This window comes from Tamandua tetradactyla, chromosome 11 (assembly GCF_023851605.1).
Source record: "Tamandua tetradactyla isolate mTamTet1 chromosome 11, mTamTet1.pri, whole genome shotgun sequence".
Classification (NCBI taxonomy): Eukaryota; Metazoa; Chordata; class Mammalia; order Pilosa; family Myrmecophagidae; genus Tamandua; species Tamandua tetradactyla.
The window spans coordinates 29,369,130-29,384,587 of NC_135337.1; the positions used below are offsets into that span (position 1 = coordinate 29,369,130).

Genomic DNA, 15,458 nt, shown 5'->3' on the forward strand with positions numbered 1-15,458 from the left:
AGTAGGGTGGGCACCCAACAACTTGCATTTCTAATTCCCCGATGATGCAGCTGCTGCTGGAGGGGGTCCACTTTGAGAACCACTTTGTTGAGAGACTTTTGCTTATCTTTTGAATCTTTGGTTTTGTTGTGAGAGAAATATCTTAAAGTAAACAGTAGTTTAATATTTTCAGTCTTTCCCCGTTCAGAAAGTTCACCTTTTAGATAATTAAATGTTCGTGCTAATTCTAGCACCTAATAGAAGGATAGGCTAAAGCTTTGTATTATTTAAGAAAATATAATTTGATAAGCAAGTAAAATTTTATAGAAGATTATATGGACAATATACTAACTATAAATCATTCTTTATAGTTAAGTGATGGATACAAATCTGCTTGATCTATTAAAAGGTCAAGTAATGGATACTAAAATGAATCGCTGACCAAGATAGATTGTTATCTTCAAAAATATTCTTATTAAAACTATAGACTATTTTAGAATTTTAAGTAAAGCTTTTCATTTATTTAATTTAGGTTTACTACAATAGGTTTTTTTAAAATATAGATTCTAATGACCATTGCTATTTTAATATTTTCTTTGATACCCCTGAAGGTAGAAGAAGCAAATGACCTCTACAAAGTATGTGTGACAAATGTTGAAGAAAGACGAAATGATCTAGAAAATACCAAAAGAGAAATTTTAACCCAACTCCGGAAACTTGTTTTCCAGTGTGATCTTACCCTTAAAGCTGTAAGTAATTGCCTTGGCTTTCTTGGAGGCAAGAAGAGGGGAAAAAGAAAAAAAAAGTCTATATGCTATAGCCTGATGGGCCATGATTATGGCAGTATTTAATTTCTGAGATTAATGGGACAAGTTGAGTTTAAAATTGGCTTTCAGAAAGATTTTGAATAGTGTTATGAGGTTCAGATTATGTTTTGATGTGTTTCTCCCTTTTCCTCACATTTTCATAGTTTCCAGTTGAGAGTGAAAATGAATAGAACTGCTTTAAATATTCATTTGCAGGTATTTGTGTTAACATAAATTTTCATATTTCTAGGGTAAATCCCTAGGAGTGGGATTCGTGGGTGATATGGTAAATACTTTTAAACTGTATGAGAAACTCAGACTGTTTCCCAGAATGGTTGACATGTTTTTTTCCTTCTAACCAGCAATGTGTAAGAGTTCCATTTGTTCTGCCTTCTTGACAGCACTTGTTATTGTCAGTTATTTTTTTAAATTTAAGTTCTAATAACGTATGTAATGATATCTAATTGTGGCTTTAATTTGCATGTCTAAAACGGGTAATTATGTTGAGTACCTTTTCACAGGTTTATTTGCCATCTGTATATCTTTGATGAAGTATCTGTTCAGATCTTTTGCCTATTTTTAATTGGGTTATTTTTTTTTCTTGTTGAGAATGCATGTATTTTCTTAGTCTGAAGCTTGTCTTTTTATTCTCATAAGATTGTCTTTCAGAGGACAAAATTTTTTAATTTTGATGAGTACAGTTTATTTCCTCTTTTATGGATTGTGTTTTTGATGTCACATATCACAGGATGCATTTCCTAACCCAAAGTCACAAAGATTTTCTCCTGTGTTTTCTACTGTGCTGGTTTGAAAGGATGTATGTCCCCTAGAAAAGCCATGTTTTAATCTAAATCCCATTTCATAAAGGCAGAATAATCCCTATTCAGTACTGTATGTTTGAATCTGTAATAGGTCATCTCCCTGGAGGTGTGATTTAATCCAGAGGGGTTGTTAAACTGGAGTAGGTGATGACGTGTCTCCATCCATTTGGGTAGGTCTTGATAAGTTTCTGGAGTCCTATAAAAGAGAAAAAAATTTGGAGAATAAAGGAGATTCAGCGAGAGCAGAGCAGAACAACATAGCCACGAGAAGCAGAGTCCACCAGCTAGCGACCTTTGGAGATGAAGAAGGAACATGCCTCCCGGGAGCTTCATGAAACAGGAAGCCAGGAGAAGCTAGCAGATGACACCATGTTCCCCATGTGCCCTTCCAGATGAGAGAGGAACCCTGACTGTGTTCACCATGTGCCTTTCCAGATGAGAGAGAAATTCTGACCATGTTTGCCATGTGCCCTTCCACTTGAGAGAGAAACCCTGAGCTTCATCAGCCTTCTTGAATCCTGGTATCTTTCCTTGGATACCTTAGATTGGACATTTCTATAGACTTGCTTTAACTGGGACGTTTTGTCAGCCTTAGAACTGTAAACTAGCAACCTATTAAATTCACCTTTTTAAAAGCCATTCTGTTTATGATATATTGTATTCTGGTAGCTAGCAAACTAGAACCTCTACTAAAAGTTTTTTAGGTCTGCATTTGAGTCTATGATTCCTTTGAGTTAAATTTTGCAAAAAGTGTGAGCTATAGGGCAAAGTTTATGTATTGTGTATGAATGTCCAGTTGTTCCAACAGTAAAAATACTATATTATCTGTTTCAATTAGCTAATGTTCCCGAAATGCAAAATACCTAAAGTGGATTGGCTTTTAAAAAGGGAATTCATTAAGTTACAAGTTTGCAGTTCAAAGGCTATAAAATGTCCAAATTAAGGCTTTAACAAGAGAATACCTTCACTATAGAAAATCCGTTCATGTCCAGGGTTTCTTTATCAGCTGGAAAGCCCATAACTGGCGTCTCTTGGTCCTTTGCTCCCAAGTTGCATTGCTTTCAGCTTCCAATGCAAGTGGCTTTCCATATCGGCTCTCTAAGCATCTCCAGATGTCTATGTCTCTCTGCTCTCTGTTTAGGCTCAGTGGTTAGGAAAGAGATAAAAACAAAAGAGACCCCCAGTTTCCCCCACTCTGTCAGTCACATGTCCCCACTCCCTTCCCACTTTAAAGACCAGAAAGAGGAGGCTCCTTGGAGCGCTTTCTATCCACACCCAGTTTGAAGTTCTGCGAATTGGACTATCTTTGAATATGAACTGAGGTTCTGCCTGGGAAATATGGTAGCCCAAAACAAAACAGCACCAGGAAATGTAACACTGGATCAATCACACCTTGAAATCTAGTTTTCTTCACATTCCACCACCTACCATTTACATTTCAGTTCTCAGAGAGCTGATAAATGCATCCTTTTGTAGCATTTTTGGTGAATTCAGTGGGAGACTGGATAGAGTAAGCTTATTTCATCAGAGTCCAAGCCCTTCCTTAAAATATTTTTGAGTGTTCAAAATTTTATCTCATTCATTTATCAAATTTTTAATATGTGATTGATTTGTAATATCAATTTTAATAAAATGATTTCAAAGAATTATAAAACCTCAAGATTCAAACTTACATTAAAATCAGTTAACAACTGTTTGCCTTTGACATAAATCCTTTTACCTCAAACAGCTGATGGTAGCTCAGATTGAGTATGTGTTCCTGCTATTGCATTAAGCTCTTTGCCTACATTACCTCATTTAATTCTCACAAAATCCATTCAAGAAAGTATAATTGTCTTTAGTTAAGTTTATTAATGAGGGAACTGAAATCTAGAAAGTCTTTCTTCTCAAAATGTGGTCCTTCGACCACTCATATTCGCAGTATTTTGGGAACTTGTTAGAAATGCAGAACACTGGGTTACAACCCAGACCTACAGAATCAGGATCTGTAAGGTAATTCATTTGCACTTTAATCTTTGAAAACCACTAGCTTTAGAGAAGTTATAAATAAGTTGATGGGGGTCACCTTATGGAACTTGTAAACTTGGATAGAACGTCATCAAATGTCTTCAGATCCTATGCTCTTAAGTATTCTATCTCATTGAATAAGTTATTCAGCCTGGGTTTATGTTTTTTATTGAGCTAAAAATTTTGTTTTCTTGTATGTCTTTCATTCATGCTAGATTGATATAATCCCTCTTCTATGAGAAAACACCTATAAGTATTTTAAAGATAATTATTATTTTCTTCCTCTGGATCTATTTTCTCAGACTAGACATCCCTAAATATGATTACTTTTTTCATGTGATATAATTTTAAGTTCTCTCACCAGCCTGCAATTTTGTTTTTCTATATCCCTCTTAAAAAATGATATAATTTGATCCAACAATTAGGATTTTCTTTTCTTTGATGTTACAGAAATAAGTAGTTTCCAAATTTTGTTGATAAATTCTTTTTGATTCCTACTAATTATATAAAATAAATATAAGGAATACACCTCTTCTCAAAGAGTGGGCCATCTATCTGGGGAGAGAGAATTAACACCTCTGAAAGTCTGGTGAACAATACCTGTCGGTTTATATCATACACCTTGAAGTTAAAGTTCCTCAGACTTGGCAGTCCCCAAAGTCATGGGAATCACTGCAGAAATAAGATATTAAGACAATTTATAGAGAAGTTATATATATATATTTTATTGGCTAGAGTTATTTTTTAAACCAGTTTAATGAATTAATTTACTTGTTTTCATATGGATCATGTGGCATTATGTACATGGAAATTTGAGAAATACCAAATTCAAAACTCAATTATTGACTATAGATACTATTTTCTATTTTTGAACTATGACTTTATTAGCCTTTTTTTTTTTTTTAATTTCTTCCCCACCATCAAAATCAGAAGAATTTGGGATTATGGTGACTTATTTTTCAGTATCATCCCTCAAATAGTTTTTTATTTTTATTTGTTTTCACTGTAAGATGCAGCATTGTATATGCAATCAGAGAAAACAAAACATTTTGTGATATAAAGATGCAAGGCAGCTTGCCCCAGTCAAGATGGCTGAGGGAGATGCCTCAGATCTCTGTCCCCCTGCAGAAGCTTTGAACAGCTAGCAACAACGGGCAAAAACATCTTTCTCAAAGCTCCAGAGAACATTTAAAGAACTGCAATAATAGGGAGAGTGCTGAATCCAAAAAAAGGCTACTTAGAAACAGTAAGATTTCCTGGCACCCTGGCTGGTACCTCCCCTACTCTTCATTGGCTTGGCATGGAGCTGGCCCATGCTTCCAGTGTGGATTCCTGGTTCCAGTACCAGAGGGGATAGAATAACCCACAGGCACACCAGAGGCTTGTTTGTCTGGCTCAATCTACCATTTCAGAATTCACCATGCATGGGTTGTGAGGGTGTGGGCTGTGGAGGGACTCACAGCTCTCTTGCAAAACACTGTAGGAAGCAGGTCATGCTTCCTGGGACAAGGGATTCCTAGCTGTAGGACCTATAGTGCAGTGCCCAGAATCATGAGGAAACTGTTTACTAGGGAAGAGGAAACATTCATATCTGTGTAAATGGGGGTGGAGGGGTGGGGTGAGTTCTTAGGGCCACATATACATGCCTAAGACCCATGGACAGAAAGGATCAAGGAGGCCCTTACATTTTGACTTGGGAACTGCTCTCCAAAATCATTATATGGCTAAGTCCTGAAGGAGAACACACATACAGATCAATAATCTGCAAAGACTAAGAGAGGTATTGTTTCCTTTTCCTTCTATTTTTGTTTTGTTTTGTTAGCTCCTGGAATTCAAGGAAAGCTCTGTCATATCACTAGCTGGATACAAGCTTAACAAAAAGATGTTAGTTAACATACTAAAATATCAAAATGTCCAGGTTTTTAAAAAAGTTTACAAAATATGCAAAGGTATAGGGTGCAATGACCCAGGCAAAGAAGAGGATTAAAGCACCAATACTGACATACCAGACAAAGACATTTTTGAAAATGGTTTTAAATATGTTCAAAGAACTAAAGTAAAACATGAACAGAAGGACTAAATGAAATCAGGAAAATGATAGATTAATGCAAAGAGAATATAAATAGATGTAAATTATGGAAAAGAACCAAACAGAACTGAAGACCACAGTAACAGAAGTTGGAACTTCCCTAGAAGGGTTCAACAGCAGACTGAAGCTGGGAGAAGAAAGAATCAGAGCATTTAATATAATAATTAAAATCGTCCAGTTTGAGGAACAGAATGAAGAAAAGTGAACAGAACCTGAGGAATCTGTGGGACACCCTCAAGCTTACCAATATAAGACCCAGAAGAGGAGAAAGAGTAAGAAAGAAGAAGAGTCAAAGAAATAATGGCTGAAAACTCCCAAAATTTAGTGAAAGATATGAATATACACACATCCAAGATGTTCAACAAAGTCTAAACAAGTTATACTCAAATAGAGCCTAACCATGGCATATTATAATCATACTGTCAAATGCCAAAAATAAATGCAGAATTCTGAAATCTGCAAGTGAGAATCTACTAGTAGGATGACATATTTAAAGCACAGAAAGCAAAAAAAAAATTGTCTACCAAGAATTCTGTATCTGACAAAACTGTCTTTCAAAAATGAGGGAGAGGGCAGGCTACAGTGCCTCTGCAGGCAGAATTCCTGCCTGTCATGCCTGAGACCTGGGTTCAATTCCTGGTGCCTGCCCATGCAAAAAAAAAAAAAAAAAAAAAAAAAAATGAGGAAGAGATTAAGATATTCCCAGTTTAACAGAAACTGAGTGAGTTCATCACCACCACATTGGCCCCAGAAGAGATGCTGAAGAGAGTTCTGCGTGTTGCAAGGAAAGCTTAATAATAGATGGAAACCACATGTAGGAATGAGCTCCAGTGAGGGTGATGACGTGGGTAAATATAAAACATCCATACCATTGTATTTTTGGTTTGTAACTCCACTGTTTACTATGAGATCTAAGAGACATACATAAAATGTAACAGTAAATCGGTGGGTTTGGACTCATGTGTAAATGTGTAATTTGTTACAAGAATTACATAAAAGTGGGAGGATAGAGTGCTTATAGGAACATAGTTCATGTATACTACTGAAATTAAGTTGGTACCAAAACAATGAGATTGTTACAGATTTATCTATACAGGATTTAGATTTAAGCCCATGGTACCTAAACAGACAAATCGGAGTATATGTAAGTAAGCTCATGGATACATGAATGCTGAAATTAGAAATTAGAATGCTGGTTACCAGGGACAAGGGGCAGGGGAATGAGAACTTAAGGCATAATAGGTATAGGGTTTTTGTTTGTGGAAATGGAGACATTTTAGTAGAGGAAGGTGGTGAATGCACTGCAACACTGTGAATGCGATTAATCCCATTGAATGTTATACTTGGGAGTAGTTGAGCCTGGAAAGTTATGTTGTATATATGTTACTACAGTTAAAAAAAAAAAAAAAAAGAACTAAAGAAATAATGACAGTTAAATGCAAAACACAGTCCTGGATGGTATCTAACAAGGGAGGAGAAAAGGCTCAAACAGTCATTATTGGCTATATGCAAAAACTGGAATACAGAATGTAAGCTATACATCAATGTTAAATTTCTTCAACTTGATAAATGTACTTAAGATGGTTATATAAGTAAATATCCCTGTTTGTAGGAAATGGCAATAGTAAGTGTTCTAAGAGCATGATGTGTACAGTCTATATTCATTTGTTCAGAATATGTATTGGTAAATAGATGGATGGGTGGATAGGTAGTATATGATATGCTTAATGTGGAAAAATGTTGCAGTTGGTGCATCTGAGTATCTGGAGGAATTGGACTATGTTGGTGTTCTCTTTATGGGGTATTATTTTTATAACTGTCCTGTAAGTTTGAAAGTCTTCCAAAATAAAAAGTTTGTATATAGATACACACACACACACACACACACACAAACACAAGGCAATCATTTAAATTCACATACCATCTTAAGGAAGATATACAAATAAGATTCAAAGCTCAGCAAACTACTAAATTATATCATGGGTTTCAGGGATTACTCATGACATCAAAATGGTCTTTTGAACTGTGAAATATTGAGGGGTGTGGTATATAAATCATAATTACTTTACCAAATGAAATAAAGGAAAAATGGCCAAAGGTCAGTGGCTAAGGACCTAATCAAATCAAAGAAATTAGGTTTGTTTTAGGCTTTGAAGAATGGGAAAAATTAGAACAAGAGAAAATAAATGGTTAGTAAAACAGAAAAAAAATAATGAAGAGCATTTGAGAAAAATTAATCTTTTTTTTTAAATAGGATAGAAAATAATATTGAACAAAAATTGTTTTAGATTATTAATTTTATGAGATAAACTATTCCCATTGATTTGATAACTATGGAAAATTCTATTTCAATGAATGTCTGAAAACTTTAATCCATGAGTCCAGGAAATAACTAAAAATTAGATGTAGGAAATGAAAAATTGGGCGAATGGTTGGAAATCCTGTGTGCTTGAGTGAACAAAAATACCAAAAAATATGCAAAGTTACAGTGAGATTTTGAGAAATGACACCTCCGCTATTCATTTGTCATTGACCATTTATAAAGCACTTAATGCACTGCTGCAAATTGGAGATGTAGTAGGAAAGGATTAAGTCCCTACCTCAGGGAGTAGATTGAGGTACAAAAAGATGTGGAGGCATGATGAGTTTTGAGGTACTTCACCCCAGTGAAGATTTCCAGCAGGCAGTCCTGCAGGCTCTTCAATATGGGATGCCTGCTCTTTAGTGTTTCTGCTAAGGTCAGGGAAAATGCTGAATAATATAGAGAAGAATTTTAAGATTGGGATACTACTGTATGTCATTGTTGAAGTCATTAGTATTAATAAATATCCAGAAATAGACATATTCATCAGATGAGTAGATTATTCCATTTTATTCATTGGCTTCTTAAAAATATGGGCATTTTTAATTGGGATTAGAAAGCTTATGAAATGTACAGTTACCTTTAGGATCAAGTGAGAATTTCAGTTTACCATTAACCAGAGAATTCTCTGATCATAAATGAATTTATTTATGTTGCCTGACTTAAACTGTACCATAGGTAATTTGAACTTCCTTTGTTTCTTGAAAGAGGACATAAATAAGTTATTTTATTGTATGCTTATTTTATTGTATGTTTTTTTAAAAACTGGCTCCTTTATTTTACAGAAATTATTTTATATCTGTTATTTGGAAATATTAACAACTTTCTAGTCAAAATTCTTAATATTTTCCTTTATGGATCCTTGATTGAGTGCCCATCTGTTCTAGTTTGAGAGCTGCTGGAATGTGATATACCAGAAATGGAACAGCTTTTTTAAAAAGGGGAATTTATTAAGTTGCAAATTTACAGTTCTAAGACCATGAAAATGTCCAAATTAAAGCAAGGCTATAAAAATGTCCAATCTAAGGCATCCAGGAAAAGATAACTTGGTTCAAGAAAACCAGTGAAGTTCAGGGTTTCTCTCTCAGTTGGAAAAGTACATGGTGACATGTGCTTGTTTCTCTCCAGGTTTCTTGCCCAGGGCTCTGTCCAATCTGTTGGGTCTGTCCATTCTGGTGGCTCTAAATCTTTTTCCAAAGTGGTTCCCTCTTAAAGGACTCTAGTAAGCAACCCCACCTTGAATGGGTAGAGACACATCTCCATGGAAACCATCTAATCAAAAGTTACCACCCACAATTCAGTGGATGTTTACATCTCTATGGAAACAGTCAAAAAGCTCCCACCCAGCAATATTGAAAGGGGATTAAAGAACTTGGCTTTTCTGGGATACACAACAGATTCAAACCAGCACACCATCTAAGGCATGTCTTCTACATTCTAAGAATGTAGACCTACATCCATGGGTCTGTCATTTTATAAACACTGATAATATCAGCTATTATTGTTGTTGGTATTCTAAGTAGTAGTTGTGGTAGTATTTAAGCATTTATAGAAACAGAATGGAATAATGTATTTTTAATGCTTTCTAGAAAATACTTCACTATAAAAGTAGTACTGCATGATACATTGATTAAATAATAAAACATTTCTATTTTTATAGAATTGATGAAGGTACTGCTTTAACTGGAATTTTCCCCCCATATTTTTCACTTATAAAGAGTTTAGATAATTGTGATCAGGCCATCAGAATAGAGTGCTGTGGCTCCCCGAAAGTAAACCCATTTCCTAAAATTATGAACCAGTAGGGAAATATGGTTGTATTTTTGAACTTTTCAGTTTAAAGCCAGCTTTGCTAGAAATGACTTTTCGTGCATATTACATTAAAACTTTTTTCCTCATCTAGACCCTTCACAATGTAAGGCAACATAAATAGGAACACAGTGATGTTCAATATTGTATGCTTTACCATATGGCCTTTTATTGGGGCTGTTGCTTGAAATTAATTGTATACTTACCTAGCATTCTGAACATTACAGGTAATTTTGCCTTTTGTTCTGTTTGTGACCATAGGTAACAGTTAACCTTTTCCAGATGCAGCACCTACAGGCTGCCTCCCGCGCAAGTAATTTACTGTCTCTGTATGACAGCGCCAAACTGTATGACCCAGGCCAAGAATACAGTGAATTTGTCAAGGCCACAAATTCAACTGAAGAAGACAAAGTTGACGAGTAAGGGTTAATAATTATTATTATTATTAATAATAAAGGCTTTATTTACATTTTCTATAAGCTATTAAACTGTATAGAATTATGTGTACCTGATAATTTATATGTGTTCATTAAACTAACAGATTTTTGTGAAAATAGAACAAAATAGACTTCATGGATAGTCAATTTTCTGAGTGCTGACTTCTACTTGGGTCTTTTCTTAGGACTATAAATAGACAGTTGAAAAATAGTCCCCAAACTTCTGGATTTGGACATTCGGACTCTTTAGAAGATGTTATATGCCTTCCTAACACTTCAAATAAAATTGAAGAGGATAGATGTTCTAACAGTGCAGATATAACAGGTAACTTTTCACATTAAAGAAAACACTAATTTATGAAAGATAAAATTATTTAAATGTGATTATTTAATTAGTTGCCCTATGGAGTTTTTAAAAAATCAGTCCTTAAAATACGGCTTTATAAGGCTGTGTTTACACTATAACAAGCACATTGCCTATCAAATGGTAGATAATAGGTAACTGTTAAAAGAAATTTGACTGTCATTTTATGTAATTTCAGCATTTTACTGTATGAAATCCACTGTAGTGAAGTTTTGACATTAAATATTGTCTTCTTCTAAAGGTCCTTCCTTTTTAAGAACCTGGACATTTGGGATGTTTAGTGACTCTGAGAGCACTGGAGGGAGCAGTGAATCTAGATCTTTGGATTCGGAATCCGTAAGTCCAGGTACATAAGTATATAAGTCTAACTGAAAATTCAGTGAAAGATGAAAATATCTTTGCCTTATTTTTATCTGGAAATGTTTCACATGTACAGAAGAGTATATTCACATATATGTACAGGTTAAAGAAAAATAATAAAATAGTCTCTCAAATATTCACTACCCAACTTAAGAAATGCAACATTATCAATATCTCAGGAGCTCCCTCTGTGCACTTCCCTGATCACATTGCCCTATGTCCCATCAGAAGAAAATACCATCCTAAACTTTTATTAATGTTCCCTAGCTTTTCTTTATGTTTTGACTACATGTATATAGTTAAACTTTGACCTCCTTTGCACATTATATAAATGGAATCATTCTAGTCTTTTGCGACTTCTTTCATACGTCTTTTTAATGGATATTTTTAGCTGTTTATAGTTAATTTGCTGTGAAAAAACAATGCAGTTATGAAGTTCTGATGCTGTCATTACTTAACTCTTGTTAATTTGTTAAAACTTTCTTTAAGGTACTTTGATATAGACTGGCTCATGATGTTGACAAAGGCAGAATGGGTGCTGCTATTGTCTGACAAGGTTGCTCATAAAATAATGTGGCCAGAGCTACTCAGGTTTTCCCCAGTACTATTAGACTCCCTGGTAACCACACTGAAGTCATCATTGGTTAGACCACATTTGAAATATAATGTGTACTAATTCAATGTATAATTTTAAAAATATATAGACATATAATGTGTTGGTGTTGAGGATGGGGCACTAAGGACCTGCTTAAGAACTGTTAAAGAACTTCAACTGACCATTTTTCAGTGGCCTATTGTGAATGTGGCATTAAGAAAGGTACAGCTGGAGCTGCACAGGGTAGAGGACGGCCAGAATCTAGAAACAGGGTCACATGATAAATGGGTGAAAACCTGGGTATGCCTAGCCTGGAAAGAGAAAACTGGGGGACATGACAGCTTTCTACATATAATGGAACTCTGCTAGTAGAGTTAGAACACTTGCTTTCTCCTTTGGGGAGAAAGATGACCAAAAGCTGGGATTTATAGGGTGGCAGATTTCTGTTCAATTTAAGGAAGCTATTTTATAACTAGAATAGTTCAAAAATGAAACGTTACCTCATAATTTCTCTGTCATTGGGAACACAAAACCTAGATGAACACCTTTTAAACCCCTTATGAACACCTTTTAGGGAAAGGATATTGGTTTAAATCATTTGTAGAACATTTTCTAACCCTGAACCTAGGATTGTTAAGACCCTGAGTTAAAGTGAAGTGAATTCTTCCACTTCATAGCCATTTTGGCTAATATCAGCAGGGAGCACATGGACCTCATAACCTCATCTGTCTGTCTCCTCACATGCTTTGCTATATGCAGCAGTGTCATTTGTTGTCTTACCTCTTTGCCTGGGATCATTGGGCTGTTGTTCCTGATTCGAAGTCTCCTATCTTAACCAATAACATAAATGTGATGTTACTATTGTACTGCAGTGTTCTAATGATTTTTTATATATTTTAGAAAACTTTAGGTTGTACTGTATGCATTTATTTATAATTTAACTCATCAAAATTTAATAACATCTTTACCATTGTGCCAACCGTACTATCAGATAATAGAGATGAAACATATATAGGAAATACTCCCTGTTCCTATAGAGCTTATCACCTAGTGCTTACCACCAGAAGTTGGCGGTAAGATCTCATTCAGATATATGATATTCCGTTTTTAAAATTCTTTGGAAAAGTCAGATTTGGTTAAATACCCTTTTGTTCCCAGGAATAGATGTCAGAATTCCCTGTATCCAAAGTCTGAGAATGGAAACAAATTTTTACATTGAAACTAATAAAATCGTATGACCTGTATTATAACAAAAATATTGTCATTACCCATTTCTAGAATTGTACAAGTAATCAGCCCATTGTATCCGTGATTTCCCTTTAGGAGACTTTCATCGAAAACTACCACGAACTCCATCTAGTGGAACCATGTCTTCCACAGATGATCTAGATGAAAGAGAACCACCTTTTCCTTCAGAAGCTGGTATTGTAGTTACATGAATCGAGTTTCTACTAAACCACATGATATTAGGAAAATAGTGTAATTTGAAGAATCATTACTTTGTTGTATACTATACAAAAAGCACCATAATGACTTCAATATATCCCAACAATTATACGCAAGTATGAGTTGACAGTGTATTAGTAAAATGCTACAAATTAAAATATAAAAAGCAGCAGCACAAGTACTGGATCTAAAAGGTATTGGCATGATACTAAAATAGCCGGCTAGATAGTTTCTTCTTTCATAAACTTAATGCAGTGACTTACTGTTAAAAGGATCGTAATGCAGGAGAAATTCTGGAAAAGCCTCTTCAAGAGAACTTAGGCAGGAAAAGTAAACAGGTTTACTTCTTGAGGACAAAGAAAGTTATGAATGTTGAAGGAAATAAAAGTACTTTAATGGCTAGAATTAAGCTCGTAATGTTAGTTTTGAACATTTGAGACCTCCAGACACCTATTTTGGCATCATTTTGTAAAATAATGGAATATCTGACCTCCTTTAGAATATTGGCATGTAACTAGCTGGTATTACCTTTAATTATTTTATAATGAATTAAGAATAGTTTTACCTTTAATGCAAACAATATACTAAACTAATCTCCTACAGCTTTTTTCTTTAAAGCATTTATAGAGCTTTTTGTGTAGAATGTAATACCACCGATATAACTCCCTTCCCAAACTTTTGAAGGGCATGTTAGTAACAGTGTAAATTTGTGGATTCTGAAAACATTATGCCATACTATTTTAGAAGTATCTTATTAGTTAGCTGATGAATTTTCACACATAGCTAAAATATTTGATAAGTGTGTGTTTTGTAATAATCGGTATATTACTTTTTTTTTTAACTAGAGAAGTTGGGGGCTTCTAGAAAAAGCATGTATAAAACACAGAATTTTCATTTATCACCCTATTATAAACACCTTGCTTTTGTGTGGTACATGTCTTATAATTGATAAAAATACATTTTTATGATTATGCTCTTCATTATAGTCCTGGTTTAACTTAGGGTTGTGCAATGAAGTTCCATAGATTTTTTTTTTATTGAATTACCATATACACAACCTAAAGTTTCCCTCAATCACATTCATATATATGTATATTTCAGGGCAGTTCACTATGTTCACGATGTTGTGCTACTATCACTTTATTTTTGACATTACAAAGTAACATTAATAACTTTGTGTAATATATGAATGATTGGAAAGTCTAAAAATTATTCAGAATACACTCTTCAGGGTGTAATTTTCCCATCATCTTACAATTCCTCTATACTAACATGTATCTGTTTTCAGTTCCCAGTTCTCTTGGAACATTTAAGAAAACGTTGATGTCAAAGGCAGCTCTTACTCACAAGTTTCGTAAATTGAGATCCCCCACAAAGTGTAGGGATTGTGAGAGCATTGTCGTATTCCATGGCGCTGAATGTGAAGAGGTAAGACCCTGGAGAAATTGTAATAGCCCCTCCATGTTTTAACTTTATACTCTTTTGTTATTAGCTTTACTGATTAGAATCTTCGGCAGGCATGTATTTAATTGTTCCACAGTGTATCCTCTATGATTTTATATTAATTTTGCTATTAACAAATATATTGAAAACACCCCAAATAATACCTTCCAAACTCATTTTTGTTATGTTACCAGTTTACCTATAGTTTGCCCAGTTGTAAACGGGTGTTGTAATTAAGGTGAATTAACCAATTTTAAACCTATCATTTTCTTGCAGTGTCTCATGGTATGTCACCGCAAGTGTTTGGAAAATTTAGTCATCATTTGTGGTCATCAAAAACTACCAGGGAAAATACACTTGTTTGGAGCAGAATTCACACAAGTTGCAAAGAAGGAGCCTGATAGAATCCCTTTTATACTCAAAATTTGTGCCTCTGAGATTGAAAATAGAGCCTTGGGGCAGCAGGTACATTTTAATTCTTAAAATTAAAACTTTAAAAATGTAATTGCTTGTGTGATATGTTAATGCTTTTGATTTTTATAACTAACTGGATTTATTTAGATTTGGAAAATATTGCTTCATTTGGCCTTGACTAGGTGCATTTCCATAAAATATTAATAAAAATTAAATTAGGCATATCAAATACATTTCAGTATCTACATTTAGTTATTTGTACTGAAGCAGAATTTTGCTAACTTTTCCCCCTTTACTCCAGGGAATTTATCGTGTATGTGGCAATAAAATAAAAACTGAAAAACTGTGTCAAGCTTTGGAGAATGGAATGCACTTGGTAGACATTTCAGAATTTAGTTCACATGACATCTGTGACGTCTTGAAATTATACCTTCGACAGGTAAAGTTTTGCTCCTTGAGATCTAGCATTAAATAGAAAAGAGTAAAAATACAATTTGTATTTTGCTGATAAAATTAGGACATATTT

At 34.5% G+C, this 15,458-nt stretch overlaps 1 protein-coding gene across 4 annotated transcripts in view; it reads left to right on the top strand.

Annotated features, from left to right (window-relative positions):
• ARHGAP29 (Rho GTPase activating protein 29) overlaps positions 1–15,458 on the top strand; it is a 93,280-nt gene that overhangs the window by 58,067 nt on the left and 19,755 nt on the right. For all 4 annotated transcript variants that reach the window (XM_077120208.1, XM_077120205.1, XM_077120206.1 and 1 more), the window contains 8 exons: positions 591–728; positions 10,135–10,292; positions 10,496–10,635; positions 10,916–11,020; positions 12,953–13,051; positions 14,364–14,503; positions 14,795–14,983; positions 15,234–15,371. In XM_077120208.1, the coding sequence (XP_076976323.1) occupies positions 591–728; positions 10,135–10,292; positions 10,496–10,635; positions 10,916–11,020; positions 12,953–13,051; positions 14,364–14,503; positions 14,795–14,983; positions 15,234–15,371 (1,107 nt within the window). The remainder of the gene's footprint in view (positions 1–590; positions 729–10,134; positions 10,293–10,495; positions 10,636–10,915; positions 11,021–12,952; positions 13,052–14,363; positions 14,504–14,794; positions 14,984–15,233; positions 15,372–15,458) is intronic.